We start from the raw sequence: 26,414 nt of genomic DNA, 5'->3' as shown, positions 1-26,414 counted from the left end.
AGGTCTCAGGTTCGATTCTGGTCAGAGGCATGTACCTGGGTTGCGGGCACATCCCCAGTGGGAGATGTGCAGGAGGCAGCTGATCGATGTTTCTCTCTCATCGATGTTTCTAACTCTCTATCTCTCTCCCTTCCTCTCTGTAAAAAATCAATAAAATATATTTTAAAAAAAAAAAAGTCATACTAACAAAGCTAGAGAGTATAACAAAGCTAAACACACACTAAAGGCCCAGTGCACAAAAATTTGTGCACTTGGGGGGGTCCCTCAGCCCGGCCTGTGCCCTCTCACAGTCTGGGACCCCTCGGGGGATGTCCACCTGCTGGCTTATGCCCGCTCTCTGGGGGATCGGGCCCAAGCTGGCAGTCGGACATCCCTCTGGCAGCCCGGGAGCCCTCGGGAGATGTCCACTTGCCAGCGGGGAGCAGGCCTAAGCTGCAGTCGGACATCCTTAGCGCTGCTGAGGAGGCGGGAGAGGCTCCTACCACTACCGCTGTGCTGGCAGCCATCAGCCTGGCTTGTGACTTAGCAGAGCTCCCCCTGTGGGAGCGCACTGACCACCAGGGGGCAGCTCCTGCGTTGGGCGTCTGCCCCCTGGTGGTCAGTGTGTGTCATAGTGACCAGTCATTCCCAGTCATTCTGTTAGGGTCAATTTGCATATTACCCTTTTTTTATATAGGATAGAGGCCTGGTGCACAGGTGGGGGCCAGCTGGTTTGCCCTGAAGGGTGTCCCGGATCAGGGTGGAGGTCCCCACTGGGTTGCCTGGCCAGCCTGGGTAAGGGGCTGATGCTGTTTGCAGGCTGGCCAAGGGTGTCCCGGATCAGGGTGGAGGTCCCCACTGGGTTGCCTGGCCAGCCTGGGTAAGGGGCTGATGCTGTTTGCAGGCTGGCCAAGCCCCCCAGCAGGGACCCTCACCCCATGGGGGTGTGGCCAGCCTGGGTGAGGGGCTGAGGGCCGTTTTCAGGCTGGCCATGCCCCCGGGCGACCCAAGCTCCTAGCCTCTTTTTTTTTTTCAGCGCCTCCTTGAGCGGAGGCCAGGGCGGGCTGGAAGCAGGTATCTGGGATTTATTTATCTTCTATAATTGAAACTTTGTAGTCTTGAGCGGAGCCCAGGGCAGGCCAGGGCAGGCGGGAAGTTTGGCTTCCTCCATCACCGGGGGCAACCCAAACCTCCTGCTCAATCCAGCTCCGTGGCCGCCACCATCTTAGTTGGGTTAATTTGCATACTCGCTCCTGATTGGCTGGTGAGTGTAGTGGAGTGATGGTTAATTTGCATCTTTATCTTTTATTAGTGTAGATTATATATATATGGTTTTTAAAATAAACTTTTATTGATTTCAGAGAGGAAGGGAGCTGGACCGAGATAGAAACATCAATGATAAGAGAGAATCACTGATTGGATGCCTCCTGCACGCCCCCCACTGGGGATCGAGCCGCAACCCGGGCACGTGCCTTTATCTGGAATCGAACCCAGGACCCTTCAGTCCACAGGCTGATGCTCTAGTCACTGAGCCAAACCAGCTAGGGAGAGAGTTAATATATTTAACTTAAGTAGAAATCAGAGGTAGTTTTGCACTGGTATGATGTAACAGAAAATGTTTTCATTTCTAATAGTAAACTTGCCTCCATCTCTGCTAATGTCTTTAATTCTAGCCTTCCTCTCTAATCTGATATTTTCATATCACATTCCAGCAATTCACCTCTTCAGTACTCTTTCCCATGTCCTTTCTTCCCTGCTTTCCCAGCTTAGATTTCATATCCATCACCACAATCATTCATTTCCATAATCCATCACCATTTTGTAAATCCTTCATTACAAACACCTTAAGCTCCAGCACCTTGAAAGATATTATGTAGTATGGCCAAGTGTCTATAATCTTTTTATTTTTCTTGTTGTTATATCTCTAAAGGATGTAAGTAACTTCTAAAACAAACACATACAACCTATAATGCAACAAACTCATGCCTTTTACCAAATCCAAGTCCACGTAAAATTTTCGAAATAGATTCTTAAAAATTCTCTGTATACTTACATCTGGCAGAGAAGGAAGATTATAGGAACCTCCCACTGGTGAGCTCAAATCAATCATAGGTGAACCAAAAGCCTTTCCATCATATCCTGCTGCACTAGTAATGGTGGGACTGGAAGGAGTAGAGGATGTGCTGTTGGCAGTTGATGGGGGGGCCTGCCCACTGCTAATCTGCCACTACAGTAGAAAGAAAAGTTGTCCATCAGCAGACCTATAACATAAAATGTCCACCTAATCCTAATCCAGACACAAAATAAAACAGAAGACAGATTCTGCAATTTGAATTCAATTGTAATTGGAAGAGGGAGAGGGCACAGGTATACATAACTTTCATGAATCCTGTTGAAAAATAAAAAACGCTGATTTTTACCAGAAGACAGCAGTTAGTATATACCAGAAAACCACAGTACCAATCTTGGAAAGCTTGTACATACTGGAAAAGAAATATAACACATGCGCAGCAACCTCAAGGTAAGGCAAAAAACATACATTTTCTGCTGTCCCTACCTGATATGTATGAAACTAAAATAATGGTTAAAAGGAATTTTAAAAAGTTAAAAAGGCACTGAGTCAAAGAAAACAGGAGAAGACAGAAACGGAAAACAGATGGACAAATAGAAAATTACTTAATTTGATAAAGCTGAAATCTAAGGTGGCAGTGGGGAAAATAGAGAAGCAAATCAACATACACTGCAGAACCCCTAAAAGCTTGGGAAGTATGAGAGGTGAAGCTGGGGCTAAAAACAGAATAATCTGAGTGCTTAAGAAGTGTTAAATCTTGTGTTTCTTTCCTACTCTACCTGTAGTTACCCCAAGGTAATAAGGACTTCCTTCACCTACACAGAAAAAGGCTAGAAGTTTATTTCCAAAACAGGTAGATCAGTGTCTTTAGACTGAAGAGCACCATATTCAGTTGCAGGCAGAAGTACTGCATGGAAATGAAGATTCAGAAACCATACACACACTGAATGCTGAGCTTCTCACCCAGTCTGCTGATGGCTTACTCCCTATCTTCTTCTCCCAGCTGGCTTCAACAAGTAGCCAGACCCTGCATTTTAGGCAGAAGACAAAAAGATCCTTTGGGGAATGATCAGCCTAAGAGTTAAGACCTAAAGATGGTGACTTTAGGAATTCTCCCAATAAACATTGCTAGTAGCCTTAATATTAGAGTGAAACCTCAATCATCAAACACTAGACCAAGACCCAAGATTTCAGATTTTTTAAACTCATTTCTTATATCTGAACAGGTAATCAAGCATCATTTATGTTAGTGGCCAAGATAAATATATTAACTAAGCTAACACTAGGAATGCTTAAGTGTACAGAGATGAACCATGCTGCTGTCTTTAATCTACATTGAAATCTATAAAAAAAAAAAAAAAAGACTTGATTGACTGGATCAAGAGGTATATGCATAATAACTGAGAAAGCATATAAAACAATTTTTCCTCTATACAACTCTTCCAAATTGTTATGTTACAAACATCTATAATAATAAAAGTGTAATATGCTAATTAGGTCAGACAGCCAAATGACCTTCCGGACATCAGGCAGAGGTGGTTAGGGGCGACTAAGCAGGGGCTGAGGCAGAGGTGGTTAGGGGTGATCAGGCAGGCAGGTGAGCAGTTAGGGACGATCAGGAAGGCAAAGTGGTTAGGGGCAATCAGGCAGGCAGGCAGAGTGGTTAGGGGCAATCAGACAGGCGAGCGGTTAGGAGCCAGCGGTCCTGGATTGCGAGAGGGATGTCCGTCTGCCGGTTTAGGCCCCATCCCACAGTGGGGTGGGGCCTAAACCGGCAGTCGGACATCCCCCAAGGGGTCCCAGATAGTGAGAGGGTGCAGGCTGGGCTGAGGGACCCCCTCCCATGCACAAATTTCATGCATCGGGCCTCTAGTTTCTTAATAAAATACTGGGGGGGAAAGGAAACTAAGAGCTATCTCAAGATTGTGCAGAGGAAAACATTCACAAATACAATACCATTAACATATGGCCTACATTATATGGAGTGATATTGTCTGAAACATTCTAATTTATATGCTCCACTGAAAAAACTATGTAAGGAAACCTGTGAATGTGAAAGTTATCTTTACTACCTACCCCACCCCTCATATCCACCCACCTCTCCCATCTCTGCCCACCCTTCCTTTCTCTGGACTCATGTCCTCCTTTGCTCCCTAGAATAATCAGCTACAGCTGATGTGTGACCCTCCAGGTTTTCTATATATATGTAATATTAAAACAACAACAAAAAACCCCCCCACAAAAGTAAGATAATACCTCACAAGAACTTAGCATGTTTTCCCTCCATATAATATACTTAGATCATATACAGACTACTGGATGTTCTTAATAGCTAAAAGGTATTAAAAAATATGTAATACCTAGAATATATTTTTATCTGCAGACATTAAGAATATAATGTCTTAAGAATATTAAGACATATATCACTATTAGAAAAATCAATACCTATGACACACTGATTATTCTGGGCTTTCATTCATATAAAGTGGCTTGATTTTTCTTGTTAATTACAAAGCATCAAGACCTTTCTCTTGGCTTTGTCTCTATAAGTCAGTCTATAATAAATTTTGTAATTCACTTTTTTTTTTTTTTACAAAAAAGCTTGCTCTTACTTTTCATAACTGATACTTTATCCATAAATTCAATGTAATTGCAAAGTAGCAAAAGGAAAATAAGTGAATATGTATACCTGTTTTATCGCTTGTTGAGCCAAGAAAGCCATCTGTAGGGGATTGGGCTTTATTGCTTGCCGTGGCATATTCTGGGTTGGTGGATATCTCAGCTGTTGAGAATGAGGAGGGAGAACTGGTCCACTGGGTTTGGGGCTGTGATTCTGAAAATTTATCAAACGCGGAGGGGGTTGCTGAAAAAAAGAAATAAAACCAATTCAGTGACAAAAATCTGAAAGATAAAATTATAAAGCACTCTATTTTATTACTTTTACAGAAAAACAATAACTCTGTCACAGATGAATCAATAATTAACACTACAACAAGGGAATAGGGGAATAAGGCAGCCTTCCAGAATGTATAGAAGCAATTTAAAGAAAAGGAGTTTTATTAAGAGCGTTGGTGGAGGGGTTTCCGATTTTAAGTAGGTTATACCAGGATTGGGCCTATGCCATGTGGGGAAGTAGGGAAAATTTATCTTTGGTTCTCAGTCCTTGTTTATGATTAACTTTTGCAAAGAATTGTCCTCTTCAAACCTCGTAAATAAGGTGGTGGTAAAATAATAATTGCTAACATTTATTTATCAGTTATTATAGGCCAGGTACTGCTTTAGTTCTTTACATGTGTTAACTCATTTAATCTTCACAACAATCCTGTGAGGTAAGGACAATTTAAGTATCTTGTCAAAAATTAAAGATAGTAAGGGATAGAGCTGGGATTTGAATTCAAGTACTCTGGCTCTAAAGTCTGTACTCTCACCCAATAAATCATTAATAATGAAAATAGCTGATATTAAGTAACATTTTGAAGTAAATGAATTTTAGATGTTATTGAAATAAAACTATATGCCAGGCATTGTGATCAGCATTTTACTCTCCCCTCATTTTACAAATTAGGACACTATACATCAGAAAGCTTAAATAACTTGAAAAAAAAAAAAAAGCCACACAGCTAGTAAAAAAGCAACACTAAGGCTTTTCTCCAAATCTAGTCTGCCATATTATTACCAAATCGTGTTCTATTATTTTGCTAGGGGTTAATATATTAATTACAGCTTAGAGGATGTGTTTCCCAAAAAGAAAATAGATTTGAAAGGAAACACTTCAAGGACAAAATTGGTTGATTACAGGATAGGGCAAGGGCTGGGAAGGCAAGCTTACTTTGCTCTTAAATGCTAGCCCTAGAAACTGAGACCAGTGTTCTAGAAAAAGGTAACCTTATATGCCAGTGTCTCTTGCCTATCCAATTCTCTTTATGGTTGGCAACTATTGCAAATACTTACTTGCAGGCTATCTTAACAGTTTATTTTTACAACTAGAACTTCTCAGAGAGGGAACTATTAACTCTCACATTCACAGGGGACAATGAATGTGGAATTTATAAAGTTGAATTAGCAACACCTTAAACTTTGACTCTGTGAAGGCAGAGGAGCTATAGAGAGGATAGCCCTGTCTTCTTTTTCCTCTCCCATTTTTGGAATTTCCTTTCCTGGATAACATTGCTTCTCTCTCCCCTCTCTTACAAATTAATTAGCACTGGGTTCACCCTCAGTAACTTTCTCAAGAGTAATTATAAAACCAATGAAAAATAGATTTAAATATTATTTTAAGACCAAGGAAAATTTTGTGGGTGAAAAATAAGTGTCAAAATTTTACAAAAGTAAAAAACCTGAAGCAATAAAAACCAATTTTTATTCTTCTACTAAAGTTTTGTGATTTGAAGGGTTTTATATCATAGAAACACAAAGAGAAAATAGTTGGAGAATCATAGTGAAAAACTCCTCCATTTATCTGTAGTTTTTTTAAAATGTGGAAAAGCACCCAAAGTAATCCTTAAGGGAGAATAAAGGTAGTTGTAGAAGCTTCTGCTACCATGCTATCACACCCTCACCCAGATTCAGTCAAGATACTTGGTGCCACAGTAATGTACTCCGAGGAATCAATCAATGTAGGAATGAATATTGACCCTGCAGTTTGGTAAGATGTGAGGTGATTTTTCTTGCCTCTCCTAAACTGTTATATTTGACTGAATTAATTTCTAAAATCCTTGTGACAGAGGAAGCAACTTGAAAGAATAACATTAGGAACTAGTTATTAGCATAAAAAATAGCAAAATCACTGTTATTTTATTTTAAAATAAATACTTTTTATTTTAAAATAAGTGTCTTTTAAGTTTTTTAGAGAGAGGAAAGGAGAGGGAGAGACAGAAACATCGATGAGAGAGAAACATTGACAAGCTGCTTCCTGCATGCGCCCCCCGACTGGGGATTGAGCCCTCAACCCAGGCATATGCCCTGACCAGAAATCGAACTGGTTCACTCCAACCACTGAGCCAAACTGACTAGGGCAGGTTTTGATTTTATTCTAGGTCAGTAGTTTCCAACTATGTAAAAAATGAAGGATAGCATATGTCTTTCTAAAATCCATCACTGTGTAGGAAAATTAACATGTACATATAAAATGAAAATATTTCCACAACAGTTAATCTGGCTCAGGTTCGAGAAACATTCATGTGAATTATGTATAAAATAACGTATGTGCCCAGTCGGAGTGGCTCAGTAGTTCAGCACCTGTCAATCTATGAACCAGGAGGTCACAGTTCGGTTCCCGTCAGGGCACATGTGCAGGTTGTGAGCTTGGTCCCTGGTGGGGGGCATGCAGGAGGCAGCCAATCAATGATTCTCTCTCATCATTGATGTTTCCATATTTCTCCCGGTCTCCATTCCTCTCTGAAATCAATAAAAATCCTATACTATATAATAAAAGCCCACCGACTGAACGGTGGAACTACCAGAATGACCGGTCAACCAGTCGCTATGACGTGCACTGACCACCAGGGGGCAGACACTCAATACAGGAGCTGCCCCCTGGCGGTCAGTGTGCTCCCACAGTGGAAGTGCCGCTTGGCTGACCGGGATGAGTGGCACTCGCACAGCAGGCAATCCCCGCAGACCATGCCCCCGACCGGTGCACAAATCCTGTGCACTGGGCCTCTAGTATATATGTAAAAAAATAACATGTGACAGTGCTAACAAACTTAGATCTGAACATCAGAGTGTAATAGAATATACTGTATACTGCTAAATAAACAGAGATGCACAATGTCTATCAAGTTTTATCAATCAATCATGTAACTATGTATTCAACCTCTGTATCACCAAATTCTTTAACCATGCAGAGTACATGGTTAATCTTCAGAGGAAGAAGAATAGAGAGCAATCATGTAAGTGACTTTAAGAAGCACTCTTTTAAATTTACCTGAACCCTATGGACAGATGTACGGTACAATCTGAACATATCCACAAAGCCAGGAACACATATACACACCTGCTTATAGGCAATCATTTTTCCGACACATATATGTAAATAAACTGGTAGAAAAGGAAGAATGTTGGTAAGCATGGCAATGTAAAAATCTGTAGAGTGCGCAAATTGGTAAGTGGAAAATGTATGAGTGAATGTTTGGCAGAGAGCAGCTAAAAATGAAACATGAGAGTGTGAAAGAAGGTTCAGGAGTTACTGAGAGTCAAGAGAAAAGAACAGTGTATGAGGTAATGACCGAAAGATGCAAAAATTACTTTATTTCTAAGTGAGAAAACTGGGTTGTATAACAGAGATTATACATTATATAGATTATGTAGCAGTAAGTCCTAGAGAGGAAAAATAAGATCAAAAGCAAATTTCTGAGATACACAAGCTAAAGGTTCAGTGTTCACTTCTGTCTGTCATTGCTTATATAAATAACTACTTATGGGAATGTGACCAAGTTAGATAATATCTATTAACTACCTCAGTTCCTCACTTCTTACTGGAAAGCCAATTTACTCTTTTTCAGGTTAATAAACTACTTAATGAAAATCACTTTACCATCTCTCAGACACTTAAGATAAATATTAATTATGCAAATGCTTAGCACTAGGCACTCAACAAGTTACTATTTTTTCTCTCTTCTCCTCCTCCTCACATTTATCTTGAGAAAAAGTTTTGGCATTCTTTGCAGTCTATCTGCAATATGTCACTGCAGTCTACAGAGGTAGTAACAAAATTATTCCTCAATTTTCTTAACAAAATTTCAACTTTGCCAGTTTCACTCCTGATATCTGAAGCGTACAATTCTTTCCTAATAGAACACTCACCATAAAAACTTAAATTGCTTGTTATTTACTCCCTGTAAAAACCTGAGTTAAAACAAAGTTTGAAAGGAATAATCAATTGGGTATACTAATATTCCCTTGGATTTGATATGCCTTCCTAATCAAATCACTAGAAAGCCATAAACCTCAAGTACATCACCTCAGGCCTTCAAAGAAGCAATTTAACAATATTAGGATCTACATATGCCCACAACTTTTATTCAGAGTTAAAATAAGAGTCAGATGAAGACCATTTTTATATTCTGTACTAGTAAAATTACCACAAAAATACAATTATTCCATTAATTGTTGTTTTATAAAGACTCACTCACATAATATCTTCCTCTTAGTGCTAGTAACATGTTTCTCCTCTAAATAACTAATATGTTTCCTTTTTATCACACAATATAGATAATTCTATTTCTTTTTCTTAGGTTGACAATAAGTTTTGAGCTAAGGCTTGCTCTCAAGTATGAGAATTCTTAGCCTAGTTCTACACACTTTGACTCTTATTAAACCTCATTCCATTTCATTCATGTCATTTACTGTCCTTCAAATCCTTCTCCAAAATAGGAAGAATATAAATTCATAAATATATATATAACTGAAAACAACAGACAATTTGTATGAATTTGACCTTATAGTCTTTACTAAACCTTTATTAAAACTAAGTATGCCCACATCTAAACTGAGCAGAACAGTTAAAACATTTAACAAAATATATGAATATTTTATCTTAAAAAACTGGATTAAAAGTAAACAATATTTCATAATTAGTGAAAATAACAATGGTTCATGGAATATTTGCTCAGAAATAAAGTTTGAAAAAGGTATATTTCTAATGAACCACATCCCTGCCCCTTTCTATTTCATTTTGCCCTAGTTTCTAAGATGCAATGTGGTTTTCTAAACACTTGCATCCCCACACTGTCTATAATATTAAGACAATGTAATAAAAATAGATGTACTGGTTAAATAAACCATTAATTCTTTTTTTTGAGAAGGGCTAAAATCTAGGAGCTAAATCAGGAATCCTCAATGCAATACATTTTTATAAATTCATATATTTAAATCATGGATGATGGGTGTCCTGGTTATTTTCAGAGTTGCTAAATACAATTGTACTATAATTATCTAAGTTAGGACAGGCCTGCTTCCAAATTTACCTGATGAGAGATGGAAGGTTGCTGGATGGGCCCCTGCATTCTAGGGTTTGGTAAACCCATAGGTGCTGGCCTCCGTTGCACCTGTTGCCTCTGAGCCATTACCTGTTGCTGCATATGCTGGAGTCGTAACTGAGCTAGGCTGATCTGTGTTGGAAACTTGGATAACTGGTTTGAAGATAAACCACCTTGTGGCTGTGAATTCTGTTCCATGACAGGATTCTGCTTAGGCATTTGTGGTTGACTCTCTTTATCTTCAATTACTAAAGAACCTAATTAAAGAAAAAAGGTTAAGTTCTAAAGTTTTTCTGATAGTGAAATACTACATTTTGTAAGGTTATTGTTGCTGAACTTCCAAACTGTCAAGGAACTTTTCAATCTCAGGAAACCTTTACACTCTTTTCTGAGAGAATATTTTGAGTGGCTTACAATTACCCTTAAGAGAGTTTAAGGGTGCATCTAATAGGTCTGATCCATGCACAAGGCAAAGATTAATTTTCTCAACAGTATAGATTCAATTAAATGTTTTAGATTTACAAAGTATATGCATCCTAAAAAAAAATATGGCTATAATTCATTACTTACTGGTTGTTAAGCACTGTGACAGCAGGTCTATGTATATTGTTAAATTCCTCTTTACAGATAAGGGATCTATGATTCAGAGACATTGAAGAACTTACCCAAATCCTCAAAACATTAACTGAATATTTATCTAGATCAATATTTTCCCCTTGCCCTATGAAAGATGTTTCTCAGAAGCCATGGATAACAAATTTGGAAAATTTGTCTCTTTGGAAGAATTAAAATGTAAATTTCATTGTAAACGACAATTTACAGAGCTATAAATGACAGCTCTGAGAAGTTCTACAGTAAAGAATATTATTTAACTTTATTATATCAGAGTTTCACAAACTCTTCACAAACAGGAGATGCTGTCTTTATTTGATTTTTGCTGATGCAGACTTACCTAAAACTATATCCATTTTTGTGTGTGCAATTATACATATATTCTTACCTTTACCTATGCCTATATTTGTATTATAAATGATATACACTGAGTGGCCAGATTATTATGACCACCACATCAGTACAATGAAGTGAATTAGTTATGCAAATAATAATAATAATGATAATAATAATAATAAAAAAACCTTGAGAGTATTTGCTTAGGAAGTTTTCAATATTCAGTATTTTTGGAAGTGTCAATGAAGTACTGATGGGGTGGTCATAATAATCTGGCCACTCAGTGTATATAAATACATACATCTCTATAGATATGACTACTTGTGTGGATATATAACTGTGGTAGGTTCTCTGTACAGTTGAATGTGGGTTGGTAGAGAGGGATAAGGGTTAAGAGATAATTACTTAGATACATGCTTTGTATTAATTAACTAGAGGCCAGGTGCACAAAATTCATGCACTGGGGGGGGGGGGGGTCTCAGCCAGCTGCACCCTCTCGCAGTCTAGGAGCCTCAGGGGATGTCTGACTGATGGCCTGTGGGGGAGCGAGCCTAAACCATCAGTCGGACATCCTCAGGCTGCCGCAGAGGCAGGAGAGGCTCCCGTCACCACAAGTGTGCTATGAGCCTGGCTTCTGGCTGAGCAGCGCTCCCCCTGTGGGAGCGCACTGACCACCAGGGGGCAGCTCCAGCGTCGAGCAGGATCCAGCTGAAACGGGCTCTCCGACATCCCCCGAGGGGTCCTGGATTGCGAGAGGGCGCAGGCCAGGTCGAGGTACCCCACCTGTGCATGACTGGGGCCAGGGAGGGACACAGGCGGTTGGCCAACCGGGGAGGGACCATGGGAGGGCTCCAGGGTGTGTTTGGCCTGTCTGGTTCAGTCCTGATTGGCTGGATCCCAAAAGCAAGCTAACCTACCAGTCGGGAGTGTCTGCCCTCTGGTGGTCAGTGCACGTCATAGCGACTGGTTGACCGGTCGACTGTCTGCTCCCTGGTGTCAGTACACATCATAGCGAGCAGTTGAGTGGCCTTAGCATATCATTAGCATATTACACTTTGATTGGTTGAACGGATGACCGGACACTTAGCATATTAGGCATTTATTATATAGGATACATATAGTAACACATATAGGTGTGTGTTTGTGTGTAGTTCCAGTTGTTGCTATTTATCAATAAACATATAGCTTTATGTACTTCTAAACTGAACTGCAGGGGTCATCTTATTATTTTTTCTTTAAGGGGACACTCTAACATTATTCTTTTTGTTCTTCCCTTGTATAAATGCTTTGTGTAAGTCGATTTCTTCCATTCCTGGTGTATTCTGAGAGTACTGGCTCTCTATCGTGCCATTTTTTCCTTTCTTACGCAGAATCTAGCCTACAGAATGAGAGCACAATCATATTTGATGATTTTGAAACAAAGTTAATAAGCCCAATGATGTCATCAAAGGGAATATTAGTTAATGAAGAATGTATAGGGAATTCTTAAATTTCTGTTTATATAATTTCCCTGTGAGAAATTAAGAGAGTAGGCAAAAAGTGAGGACTTTTTCTCCTAGCAAATAATATAACAAGAAAGTTAAAATAACTTCCTACTGAACTGCCTGCAAGGATGTTTGAACTCTTAATGTTACCAAGATGATAGTCTTCCTTTGTGATAATTCAGTGGACACCAATATTTAAAATTTGGGCACTTTTCTGTATGCACATAACACTTCAATTAGAAACTTAAATATATGTATAATTATATTTATTATATAAAATTATATGTATAATTATTACAAAAAGGCAAAAGAAAAAGCTATGTTTTCCCTAGCCAAGAGAAAGCAAATGAGTAACATTAGGCATTTGATGAGAGTCTAAAGAGAAAGCCAATAATAGTATTGGAAATACTATTGTATCAGAAAACATTCTAAGTATCAAAAAATTCTATAACAATGCCAGTCACAAGTCAAGAGTTTTATCAACCCATTCTGATAAAAAGTTCAAGCAAGAGTCTATGAAAAATAGAACTCCTTAATCCCGAGTCAACAGAGGATGTTTCATAACATCCATATACTTATATGTATGTTAACATTCATGCATGTGTGACATATATACACAGATTAATAAAATACTAACAAAAATTCCATGTTTTTAAACCAAGGTAACAAAAACATTTTGAGGGTATAAGGAATACATTTTCAATAACATAATAATCATTAAGAGTTCCAGAAACAAATGGTACTTGGGAAAATATACATAATGACCTACCTAAATTGATAATATTTTGAGCCCAGAAACCAGGATCACAGTGAAATTGGATGATATTGTTGGTCACTGGGGAAGCATCACACCTTGCTCGAAGGAGATGCCGTAACCGGTATGTAATCTAGAAGAAAGGAGACAATTAAACATCAGTATCGTTATCAGGCCAATAGTTTATTACACTCCCAGTAAATACACACAAAAAGTAAGTCTCTTGTATGTGTACCAACACAAAATAAACAATAAAATATACACTATAAAAAGCAGACAGCCGAGCCTGGCTGGTGTGCTCAGTGGTTGAGCACTGACCTATAAACCAGTAGGTAACGGTTCGACTCCTGATTAGGGCACATGCCTGGGTTGCCAGATTGATCTCCAGTGTGGGGTGTGCAGGGCAAAACATTTTTTTTTTAAAGTAGACCTGCCCTAGCTGGTTTTGCTCAGTGGATAGAGCATCTGTGGGAAACTGTTTATTGCCTTCACTATCTGATAAGCATAGACAGAGAACCCCCGGAAGGCTGGGTGCCTTTGAAGCCCTAGCAAAGGTCGGAGTTAGGCGCCACCTCTGTTTGTCCAGACAGTGGTAGCTGAAACTACTCTCCCATTTATTATTATGTAAATCCTTGCTGATGGGCTAGTCTGTCTGTTGCCAGGGGTCGCCTGCCTAAGGGCTATGCTATGAATGCATTCCAGATCAATAAAAGCTTGGTGAGGCCTGAGCACGGGTGGAAGTCCTTCCCCTTGAGTTGGACTTGCCTGCCTGGTCCCCCAATATTTCAAATTATCTCTTGTCTTTTCATTTTCATTTGTGTGCGGCTCTGCTTCCAGGCCCTGAACCCTGACCCACGCGGGACGTGGGAAGGAAACACCCAACAGCATCGGCCTGCAAACTGAAGGGTCCCAGGTTTGATTCCGGTCAAGGGCACATGCCTGGGTTGCAGGCTTCATCCTCAGTAGGGGGCATGCAGGAGGCAGTCAATCAATGATTCTCTCTCATCATTGATGTTTCTATCTCTCTTTTCCTCTCCCTTCCTCTCTGAAATCAATAAAGATATATTTAAAAAAATAAAAATTAGCCCTAGCCGGTTTGGCTTAGTGGATAGAGCGTCGGCCTGCAAACTCAAGGGTCCTAGGTTCGATTCCAGTCAAGGACATGTACCTTGGTTGTGGGCACATCCCCATTAGGGAGTGTGCAGGAGGCAGATCCATGTTTCTAACTCTCTATCCCTCTCCCTTCCTCTCTGTAAAAAATCAATAAAATATATTTTAAAAATATATAAAAAATAAAAATTAAAATATAAAAGTAGACCTATAACAGCTTTCTTTTCAAAACATCAAAAATTTTGAGGTTAAAAAATTTTTTTTTGAGGTATAGTTCAGTTGGGTATGATGTTGAATACAAAACTAAAGAGTATCTTAAAGTGATAGGTTAAAGTCAGTTTTTTTAATTAACAAAACATCACAGAAGCACCAACTATTTGTAAAATAAAAAAATTTTAACACATTTTGCTCTTTTATTTATTTTACTACTTCTTTTAAAGAAGGATTCAGAATTTAGATTAGGTGGCTAATGAGTTACAGAAAAGACAAACTAATCTCTGCTAAGAAAGTATAAGTACAGCCCACAACTAGGCCTGCTAGTTAGTGGAATGGTTCTCCTTGTTCCCATGCTTTGAGTTTCTTGTCATCATCCCCCCCACCCACATGCAGTCCTCAGTGAGTCCTTAGGTCATTCTCCCTCAGCCTTTGAAGAGTTTAGCCCCTGGTTCACTATAACCATCGTCACCATTACTCCTATCTTAATTCTTGGTGATTTTAACATCCACCTAGGTGATCTTCCTTATAGCTTGCTTCTTCTTGCACAGATACAAATACTCTCACATACCCTAAAGGTCCTATAAGCCTTTGCTCTTACAGTTTTCTTTGTCCTATCAATCTTACCTTACCATTATCCCTACCCTCTTACCCCTCAATTCCTCCTTATCCAGCTTAAATCCCAGGTTTAATCATCATAAACATTTCCTTGCATTTACCCTCAACACTTTCTCTCTCATACTCAATTACACAAAATCCCTTTCCTCTTTTCAACCTTTTCCACAGATAAAACAAAACTTACTTCAGATCAGTCCCTAAGGTTGACTGGCTATCATATGACAGTTATTTATGTTCTGACAAACTTTTATCATTTACTTGTTTATATCATCATAGACTCACATATTCCTACTTAATTCAATGTGTTCTGATTCATTACTATAGTTATTTAGTTTGAGTTTCAAATTGGTTGATTTGCCCAGAGAGAGCCCTTTGAAGCTGGATCCCAGTCCTTTTGACATGTCCTCAGCATGTCTCTGGCAAAAGATGTTCTGGGTACAATTTGTACTTTTCTTCACTTTGCTTGGAATTTAGAAACCAAGATCTGGAATAACATTGGGCTTACTGCTTTTGTGGGGTAACACACAAACGGACGCGCGCGACACACACACACACTCATTTACATATTGTGTGTGTGTGTATATGTATGTATGTGTATATATATATATATATAACTATTTCCAGATCTTTGTGTATATGTGTATAAGTCTTGAGTTCATACTTATATTCTTAATTCCAATCTAGGACTCTATCTTTAGCAAAAATATTAGCTGCCATTACCCTCAATATATTTACTTATTTCCTCAATCCACTCACTTATTTGCTTAATATAACCAAAATTTGAAAGATTTCTGCTCACTCTCTCTGTGTTCCCCACTCATCACTTCTTACCTCTGGCTGCTAGCCTCATGCAGTGTGATCCCCCAACCATCTTCACTACCCTGAGTCCTCAGTCACCATGCTGATGAGCCCATGACGAGAAGGAAAGATGATCATTTTTCTTTAAAAACATCTTTTTTCTGTCTTTAGGCAAATATACTGACTTAGCATTTTGAGTATCTTATAGTTTTTAGTGTGGAAATTGAGCAGCATAAGCTCTTTTACCTGCCTCCCCCCCCAAAAAAAAACAACAACAACACAACAACAACAATTAAATCAGAAATGGGAGTACTTCCTTAAGAGGAAATCAGCTTTAATTAAAGGAAACTTTGAGGTAAATTACTAGGACATCGATACTTTTTTCCCCTTGAGGTACTAAGCTGTAAACTTCTTCTTTTGCTGATGAAAAGCTACAAGATACAGAATTTACTTACAATTCAGATAGCTAGTATCTATTTGCCAATTTAGTGTGGCAAGGTCTAAAAGTAATGTCAAAGTTGGCCAAACTCTGCTCCTTATCTTAAGCAACATGTTTTCTGTTGTATTTTACTGCCATTCAATGTAAAAATGAGAACTCTCTTGTCAAATTACTTTTGTTGAATGTGTTGGGCTGACATTGATTAACATAATTATATAGGCCTGGCTGGCGTGGCTCAGTAGTTGAGCATTGACTTATGAACCAGCAGGTCATGGTTCGATTTCCAGTTAGGGCAAATGCCCAGATTGCGGGCTCGATTTCCAGTAAGGGGTGTGCAAGAGGCAGCAAATGAATGATTCTAGCTCTCTCTCCCTCTTCCCTCCTCTCTGAAATCAATAAAAATATCTATTTTTAAAAAATTATATAGGTTTCAGCTACATAATTCCACAACACATTCTGTAGACTGTATTATGTGTTCACCATCCCAAGTCAAGTCTCCTTCCATCAAATGCAGATTTTAGATAATGCTGAGAAATCATAAAGCCTAACTAATGTAGACGATAAACAATGGTCATTAAACATACTTATTCATCTCTTCAGGCATATCTACACTTAAATGAACTCAGGTTTCACACTAAAAACTTAGGTGTTGTTCAAAAAGCAAAAAAAATTTTTTTTTAAATATGAAGGATGTCCAAATAGCTTTTGAGATAGCAGTACTGTAACTGTCTTCTATTAAAGTTAAATAGACTTAAAAAATATTTCATTAAAAAATTTCATTGTTTCTAAGTTCCCAACACTATAAAAAATTAACAAAGTTTCATTTATACTTACAGCTTCTGGCAGGAGATGTTATCTGGTACCTTATTTATTATTATTTTTTTTCACTATCAATTTTTCATTGAGTTCCTTAAATTCCTACTTTTAGAAGTATGATCTAATGAAATTCATAGAAAAATACACAACTGTAATAATAGTAGATGAAAGTAAATAATAGGATGATGGACATATGCATAAGAGCTTTGTAAACAGAAGGGGATTCTAACCCAGTTTTGGTCACTGGAGGCTGTGAAGAGGAAAGGAAGATAAACCTAAAATGAACATTGTAGTCTCTAAAAAGATGAACATTAGTTATTTAAGAGAAAGAATAGGCATTTTCAGAAAGGGTACCAGAACCCAGGTAAGAGAGCATGGTATGTTCTGAGGATCAGAAATAAGGAATTGGCAATGAGACCTTCAGGAAACATAAAAAAGGTCTTTGAAGATCAATTAGATGGGGGTGTGGGGGAAATGGAATAGGATTGTAGAATTCCTTTTTACTACTTATACCCTTAATCGTTTCTTAATCTATCTATAGTATTATAGAAATATTTACTATTAGTAAAAAGAATGCCCGTGTTTCATTCTTCTGGTCTCTCTGCTGTCAATATTTCTTACCTTCCTTCTAAATAAATGTAAGGATAACAGAAGAATCCTAAGGAAATACTGTGAAAATGTTTTAAAATATATTTAAAACTGGACTTCTGAAAGGATTCTGCTATTCTAATAGGTCTGGTCTTTTATTGACTAAAATTCCTATAGCAAAAAGATGAACTAAGAATTGCAATCCAAGATTGAAATTTAACACCAGCAAGACATTTTTTATATTTTTATGTATGTAAAAGCCATCATTCGAAGAATAACCTGAGTAGACATGGCTATGTTTACAAAGCATAAGAACTCTTAAAAACAGGTTGTATAAGATAGCAATTTTCAAATTTTTGAGACTGGAAATCCTTCTAAATATGTAAAAATACATTTAAAGAATAACCTGGATAAACATATCATATTTATAAAGTATAAGAGCTCAAAATAATACAGTTGGCATAATATGGTGATTTTCTAGTTTTCTGAGACTGAAAATACTTCAAATGTTTAAAAATAATCATAAGCTTTAACTCTGCATGCATTACAGGCAATTTATTTTATTAATTACATCCTTTTCTAAATAGGCACTAAGGCCAACTCGAATTACATAGGCTTTTAAAAATTAGAAAAAAAAAACATGATCAGGAAATCTGGTAATTTTAGTTCTTTATGGTTCTCTGTGCCTATTTTCTCCTATAAGTAACAGACAGGACAATCATCCTCTCTCCTATTTCAAAAGATCATCGAACAGATTAAGTAATCCCATCTTCTATTTCTTTTTTATTAAGATCTTCACCGGAGGATATATTCATTGGTTTGTATTGTGTGTGTTTTTGGAGAGAAAGGAGAGTAGGGAGGGAGAGAGGCAGAGAGAGGGAGAGAGGGAGTGAGGGAGAATGGGAAGGAGAGAGGGAGAGAAACGAACATTGATGTGAGGGAGAAACAGCGATCAGTTGCCTACTGTACATGCCTGATTTAAGATCAAACCCACAACGTATGTGTCCTTAGAATCGAACCCTCAGGACAATGCTCCAACCAACTGAGCAACCAGGCCAGGGTCCATCTTCTATTTTTACTGTTTTCTCCTATTATAATTACCAACAAATTATATAATAAAACTAGAGAAACAAAATTTTATACTAAGACTAAGTATCTGATTATTATGTATGAATAATATGCTTTCTTACACATATAAATAACATCAGTAACAGAGAAGGTCTGTACTACATAGAAGTTTTTTTCATTAGACTAATGAAGCAGTTTTATAAAAAAGACCTAAAGATTAAGACTACATCATTGATTATTATGAAAGGAAAAAATCATGAGTTTAATACAATTCATGATTAAAAATAGTTGCAAATCAATTTTCTAATAAATCACTCAGCATTTGGATTTAGTTTATAAAAGCTGATCCAGAAGTGCATTTCATTATTTCAAAATGGTCATTAGAAATTTCTGCCACTAGATTCCAAAAAATGGAATAGCTGAACAGAAAACTGATTTGAATATCATAATCTGATTACAAAGTATACATTTATGTGGAATCTTTAATAAAATGAAAAGGAGCAGGAATTTTTAAGAACATTTATATGGTTTTACCTCCAATGACTAAATGTGTCCTACATCCTTAATACTAAAGTCCTGGTCCATAGAAAACAGTATCTGCATCACATGGGAGCTTGTTAAAAATACAAAACCTGGCTCCACTCCAAATCCACTGAACCAGAATCTTTAGGTGGTTACTATGCAATCATCATATTTTCAGTACCAAGGTTCAAGACTACTGTCCAAATAGTTCATCAAATCATAAAGCCACTTTTCCCTAGTAAATGGGTTGAAATATTCAGCACCATATACTGCTGAGAGAATAAACAATGTAGAAGAGGAACACAGCCTGGCTCAGATGTGTGACCTTAGGCAGGTTAAACTTAACTCTGTACCTAGGTTTCATCACCCACACAATGAGGATGGAAAGGTATACCTATCTCATAAAAATAACATAAAAAGTTTAAGGAAATATTACATGGAAAATGCTTTGAAATTAGTCCCTGGCACACGATAGGTAATCAGAAAATGTTTACTATTATTAAGTTCATTTGCTACTAAGACAGAGAAAACTTAGAAAAGAACAATATAGGAGTGACATGGTAGTTTTACAAATCAATTTTATCTACCTACCTACCTACCTACTCTCGCAATCAAAAGATCCATCAACCTGGGGCTACAAATAACTCTCTAAATAGGAGATGGAGGCTGGGAGGAAAGGCTGGAAAAATGACCACAAGGCCAAAGAGAAACAAGAGAAAGAGAGAACATGGGGGAAGGGGACAATTATGTTATCTTCCCTAGATGGATTTTCTTCTGGATAGTCCGAGCCTAGTGGTAGATGAGTGAATTTATTGAGTCCAGCCACTTGGGAGAGAGACAATGGCTGGCACTGTACCCACTAGGGCCCTTGAGGTGCCTCTCCTCCATCAACCAAAACCTTGGTGGGGGGGGGGGGGGGGGGGGGGGGTGGCAAGGAGGGAAGGTTTTACATTCATTACCCACACCCCAACCCCAAATAGATGACCTGGAGCTTCTAATCTGTGAACATGAGCACGATGATAGTGCACACGCCCATCAAGAAATGCATGAAGGACTTGTGCTTCTCTATCAGCTAAAATAATATTTTAAAAAATCCAATACAGTAACACCTTGCTGTAACAGACTAATTCAGGCAAGGGGATGTCTACTAGTATTAAAGCTAAAAGTCCATTATAGAATGAAGCAGGTTTTCTGAATGCATGTGTTAATAAAGTGACAAATTAGTTTACCTATTTCTACTTATGTAGACACATTTGTGTAATTAAAATTAAGCATGTATGAAAAGTTTAATTTCACAGAAAAGTTTTCTATATGTATTACTGTAATTTTAAATTTATACTGAATAGGTCTAGTAAATGCACACATTCACCAGTCACCGAGAGTAAACAAATGCACAGGACTGGGGCATGGCTTAGCACACGTTAAAACTGCTGCAGAAAGTCATGCCACGTTAACAACAGAACCAATCACCATGCACATGAGATATGGTGTGATCATATGCTCATCATTCGCCAAACACTGTTTACAAGCGGTAGACTTTTTCATTTAAATATGTAGACCACAGCTGTAAATAATTTTATGTAATATTTATGTCGGCAAAATTACAGTGTTTTTTTCCCAACATATGGCCTGTTCGGTAGAATTTGTTAAAAATAACAGTGAATTAAAAAAAACAAAACCCTGTTAATTACAAGCAAGTCTTGGTTAAAAAGCATTTTAAAATTAACAGGGTGTTAATTTTCACATATAACTTACGGACTAAAAGTTTTGTCTGTTAAATCCGAAGTCCGTTAAATTGAGGGTTTACTGTATACAGGGGTGGGGGCAAAAGTAGGTTAATACAAGCCTGCAACCCAGGCATGTGCCCTGACTGGGAATCAACCCTGCAACCTTTTGGTGCACAGGACAATGCCCAACCAACTGAGACACACCGGCCAGGGCTCTCTTTATATTCTGATGGAATATTAAATGCCACACTTGGTCTATCTTACCAGTCGCTTGCTATAAAGTAGTGCTGTACTGCTGCCACTGGAAACTGCCCATTTAGAAAAATGCATGACATGTTCCAACTGTTTAGAAAGTCCAGCCACTTCCTGTTGTTGTTGCATAAGTTTTATGCGATGGTCCTTCGCCAGGCTCTAAAAAGAAAATAATTTCAAAATTACTTCTGTCTGTAACATATCTTAATGGTCATTTTCAGATTACCATATTAGAATAACCATCACCTTTAAGAAACTGAAAATCCTCTTAGTGTTGCTTTTCCCCACTTAGTACAAAGGATCAGTCTTAATGCAGCAAAACACTGTGCTCCAAATGCTCCTTATAGTCACTGCTACCACAACCACCACGGCCTCCATGGCCCCTAACCTCCACCCTCAGTATGGTTTTATACACTGAGTGGCCAGATTATTATGACCGGCCAGATTATTATGACTACCCCATTAGTACTTAAAAATACTGAATATTGAAAACTTCCTAAGCAAATACTCTCAAGGTTTTATTATTATTATTATTTGCATAACTAATTCACTTCATTGTACTGATGGGGCGGTCATAATAATCTGGCCACTCAGTGTATATCTGGGACTTAGGTTTCTGTTCATGTTATCTTCCAATATCCAATAGGAACAAAACCTGTAGATTAGCTATAATACAGTAAATGCCTATTAAATTCAATACCCACAAATAAAATAAATATAACCTTTCCAGCAATCTAGTAAGTTACCAGATCACATAATTTACTCAATCCCATGATTTCACCTTTTAGGCATTCTAGTCCTCATTGCAACCATATGATAGACAACATGTATGCTTCGCATGTGGTAAAAAAGCTGTAACATTTTTTTTTTTGTCTAGTGAGAGTTACATGGTGACTAATGTGCCAATGCACTCTCAGAAAAGCTACAGAAAAGCAGTACACCGAATTTCTCTCTGAGGGTTTTACCTTTCTCTAAGGAAGTACACAGGTTAATAAAAAGTGAAGAGCACTGAACTTGGGTTATTTTAAAGGTTTCTATCCAAAAATCTCCTTTACCTAGCAAGGAAAGAGGAAGAAAATAGGGCTTTCTACTGGCTTAAAAAAAAAAGTTTAAAGTAAAATTGCTATGCTCCAATATAGACTTATAGTCTCAATAAAAAAAGAACCTAGATCCCAGCCATAGTCAGTTTCAAATGTTGAGAATGTACATGTGCTAAATTGAATTAAGGGAAAAACTGCAGTGACTATTAATGGCTTTGTCATATCTAATTTAAAGCTCAGAGATAACTTACTTATTAGGTTATTTCTGACCTCTGTGAAAACTGTTTCTTTGGAGGCATTCTAGAAAGAACAAATATTCTGTTTATTTTTAATTAGGTTGCAAATTGAGAATCAGAAGGTCTAGTTTCTTGGTATTCCACAGAAAGAACTATTTGGTAGCCTGGCCAGGGTGGCTCAGTGGTTGAGCATCGACCCATGAAGCAATAGGTCACTTGTTTGATTCCTGGTCAGGGCACATGCCCAGATTGCGGGCTTGATCCCTAGTAGGGGGCGGGCAGGAGGCAGCCAATCGATGTTTCTCTCTCTCTCTCTCTCTCTCTCTCTCTCTCTCTCTCTCATATTATTATCAGTAAAAACATTTTTAAACAGTTCTATAAAAACTGTAAGGCAATAACGTTGATTAAAAATAATACTGATGACTAAGTTTATTCCTAGAGATTGGGAATTTGGTCGTATTTTGTTTCTATATTCTTATTTTTTTTAATCTGCAAGTAATTTTGATTTACAGTGAAGTTTGGAAACAACCACAGCCACTACTGATCTCTGAGAAAACAATTTGAAGTCACTTTTTATTTTAAGCAGAGCTTTGAAAACATTTTAAATTGTTTAAATGCAGCTATTAAAACAGAAACAGAGAACCTTGAAAAAATAGTTACTGTAAATAAGGTCTGATTCTTCCTGGACAGAATAATTCTTCACTAAATAAGTATTTGATTACAAAAGAATAAAGTATTATTTTAGTCTTTGTTTCCAGTATGGTTGCTAAACCATGGTAGTGGCCTTGCTTTGCAGGGGACAAAACTTTCTAACAAAGACCTTATAGTTTTGTCAACTATAAGATAAAGATGTTGGCTCTGGCCAGTTTGGTTCAGTGCATAGAGTGTTGGCCTGAGGATTGAAGGGTCAAGGGCATGTACTTCAGTTGCAGGCTTGATCCCCCAGCTCTGATCAGGGTACATGCAATGGAAAAATATCCTTGGGTGAGGATTAACAACAACAAAAAGATGTTGAACTAAATTATTTCTAGGAGTTTTTTTTCTAATCTTCAAACATGACAATTCTTTTACTCTTTTCTCATTCTAAATTGCTTCTTTACTGTGAATTCCTTCTGTATCAATATACTAAAAAAATTCTAAAATACCATGCAATTAATATGTTAATATACCATATAGAAGTTGTAACCTCCATATATTTGAAGTCAAGCAGTGAATTTGGATCTTGACCTTCAGGAACATAAAACAGCTGATGAAGATAGTAATATCTTTCTTATCTTCGGTGGGAAACAACTATCCAAAATGCCCTGGCTTTAGCAATTAACACTATAAAATGTTAAGGGCAGGAGGCACCTCCTTTTACCTAATATCTCATAAGGTTAAATGTATATAGTTGAGAACTAAACATAGCTAATTAGTGTATCTTTCCAAAATTTTGTTCAATTGCACTCCAACCCTTTGGTGATGCAAAACTGTCACTTCAATGAATCTCTAAAATGATTCATCTCTTCAATATTTACAGAGTTTCTCCTGCAAGCAAGGCATTATGTTAGACACTGTGGAGTAAATAATAATTAACAAAATTCCTAGTGGGAGTATCAACCTACTTGCTAGGTGGGAAGCTGCGGATTCATGAATTGTTTAATGTAGCCAATTAGATCTTCAAATTGAGTTTTTTTAATACTTCAAATTGAGTTTTTAAAATATTTCACACGAAAAGTTTCTAATAATTCAGTTATCTACATTTACCTTATAGGGTGTGTCAGAAGCTCAAAAATGCTTAAATTTTTTTGTTCAGAATTATTTTATTTGGAAATCAACTGAAATATAATAAAGAATTATAATCTATAAAAAAAGCATAACTCTGGCCTGTGTGTGAAGTGGTTAGAGCACTGGCCCGCACACCAAAGGGTCCTGGTCAAGGGCACGTACCTGGGTTGCAGGTTCGATCCCTGCCCATGTTGGGCCTTGTGCAGGAAGCAACCAACCGATGTGACTCTCTCACATCAATGTTTCTTTCTCTTTCTCTCTCTCCCTCCCTCCCCTCTATTCTCTCTAAAAATCAATGGAAAAAATATCCTCAGGTGAGGATTAACAAAAAACAAAACTAACATCATGATATAATTTGGTTTAAAAAATTATTACTGGATATACCAAAATAAATGTATTTTTTCTCCTTTCTATAAATAGCCCAAGTTCTGGAAATCTCATATAGCATATATGGGCATCAACCGCATATATGCTATTAAATAACAGAACCCATTCATATTTGCCCTCAGTTAAACTTTCTTAATGTAGATTCACTCTAATTTTTCAGGCTACAGTACTATAAAAATTGACATTAAAAAAAAAAAAAGACATTCCTACTGTTTTATAAAGCCATAAATCATCAGCTTGACAATGCAGAGCCTGGCAAAGGAAAACATGGGAACAGAGAAGAAATACTACTGAATCATAAAACAATTATATGAAAAAGGCTTTGATTTCAAATTCGCAAATACATATGAAATTCTATTAAATCGTACTAGTATGCTGCATTAACAGTAACTTACCTCAAGCTGATGCAGTAGAGCTTTTCCTTTTTTATTTATTTCTACCATCAATGTAAATATAGCAACTTTAATATCTTGTTCCACTTGCTTTTGATTTTGATTTACTTCAATTATCCTGAAAATTAAATGAAGAGGGGAAATATAAGGCAGGAAAATTGTTTTACAATATTTAAAATTGATTTTTTAAGGTCTAAATTAGACCAAAATGTTTTCAGCACTTAAAAGCTCAGCTATTTCTAGTATGCTTCAGTTTAAATTGACTTTCTTGAAAACAATACAGCAGAAATCCTATTCTTCTGAAAGACATAGTCATTTAATTCAACCTTAAAATCAAAATGCATAAAAAACATTTTAAGAAAATATGCTTTGGAAGATTATGGTAACACCCAGGAAAATCAATACTCAGCTTAAAAAGATGATAAAGAAAACCATGAATCTGAAAGTTCTATTTTATTCACTGCAACTAAGAAGTAGGAAAGGGTAAATGTGTCACTTTTATTTAGTCATGTGAACTACTACAGTACCCATTATACCTGAATAGAAGAATAACAGACAATAGTAGTTTGTTACTTTTAATAACACATTTGTCTTTAAATAAGCAGCCAAATAACTACTTTATGTTTAATCAACCACCAAATATGTTTTTTCCTTTGATTAGAAAAAATGGAAATGCTGTTTTCATAGAGATCAAGAACAGAAAGAAAATACATAGCATTGCTCTAATCGGTTTGGCTCAGTGGATAGAGCATCAGCTTGCGGACTCAAGGGTCCCAGGTTCGATTCCGGTCAAGGGCATGTACCTTGGTTGCGGGCACATCCCCAGTAGGGGGTGTGCAGGAGGCAGCTGATCGATGTTTCTCTCTCATCGATGTTTCTAATTCTCTTTCCCTCTCCCTTCCTCTCTGTAAAAAAATCAATAAAATATATTTAAAAAAAAAAAAAGAAAATACATAGCATTACACCAGAATATCTTATAGAAGCAGAAAAGAATAATGGGGAACCCACTGAATATTATAAGAGAAATAAAAGGCTTCTTTTCTTCTGTTTCTCCCATAGTTACCTTCCAAGACTAAAAAGGCAGAGATTTTATTCTCTGTTGGAAAATCTTCAAGATAATTATTTAACATCAATATTGGCTAGAGGATCAAAAAAACTAATATAAATCCTCGTGATTGTAGGACAGGATAAAAAAGGGGCAACCAGTACCATGTTTGCACATGTGT

General features: G+C 37.3%; 1 protein-coding gene across 1 annotated transcript in view; it reads right to left on the bottom strand.

Annotated features, from left to right (window-relative positions):
• Positions 1 to 26,414, bottom strand: part of TRIM24 (tripartite motif containing 24) — a 74,506-nt gene that overhangs the window by 16,432 nt on the left and 31,660 nt on the right. The window contains exons 6-11 of the mRNA XM_023745307.1: positions 25,192 to 25,306; positions 21,379 to 21,525; positions 13,231 to 13,348; positions 10,018 to 10,286; positions 4,740 to 4,913; positions 2,033 to 2,206 (exon numbers count right to left, since the gene is read on the bottom strand). Coding sequence (XP_023601075.1) covers positions 2,033 to 2,206; positions 4,740 to 4,913; positions 10,018 to 10,286; positions 13,231 to 13,348; positions 21,379 to 21,525; positions 25,192 to 25,306 — 997 coding nt within the window. The remainder of the gene's footprint in view (positions 1 to 2,032; positions 2,207 to 4,739; positions 4,914 to 10,017; positions 10,287 to 13,230; positions 13,349 to 21,378; positions 21,526 to 25,191; positions 25,307 to 26,414) is intronic.

Source organism: Myotis lucifugus, unplaced genomic scaffold (assembly GCF_000147115.1).
Source record: "Myotis lucifugus unplaced genomic scaffold, Myoluc2.0 scaffold_532, whole genome shotgun sequence".
Taxonomy (NCBI): Eukaryota; Metazoa; Chordata; class Mammalia; order Chiroptera; family Vespertilionidae; genus Myotis; species Myotis lucifugus.
Note: the sequence above shows the minus strand (reverse complement) of the source record. Positions and strands in the feature narration are given on the sequence as shown.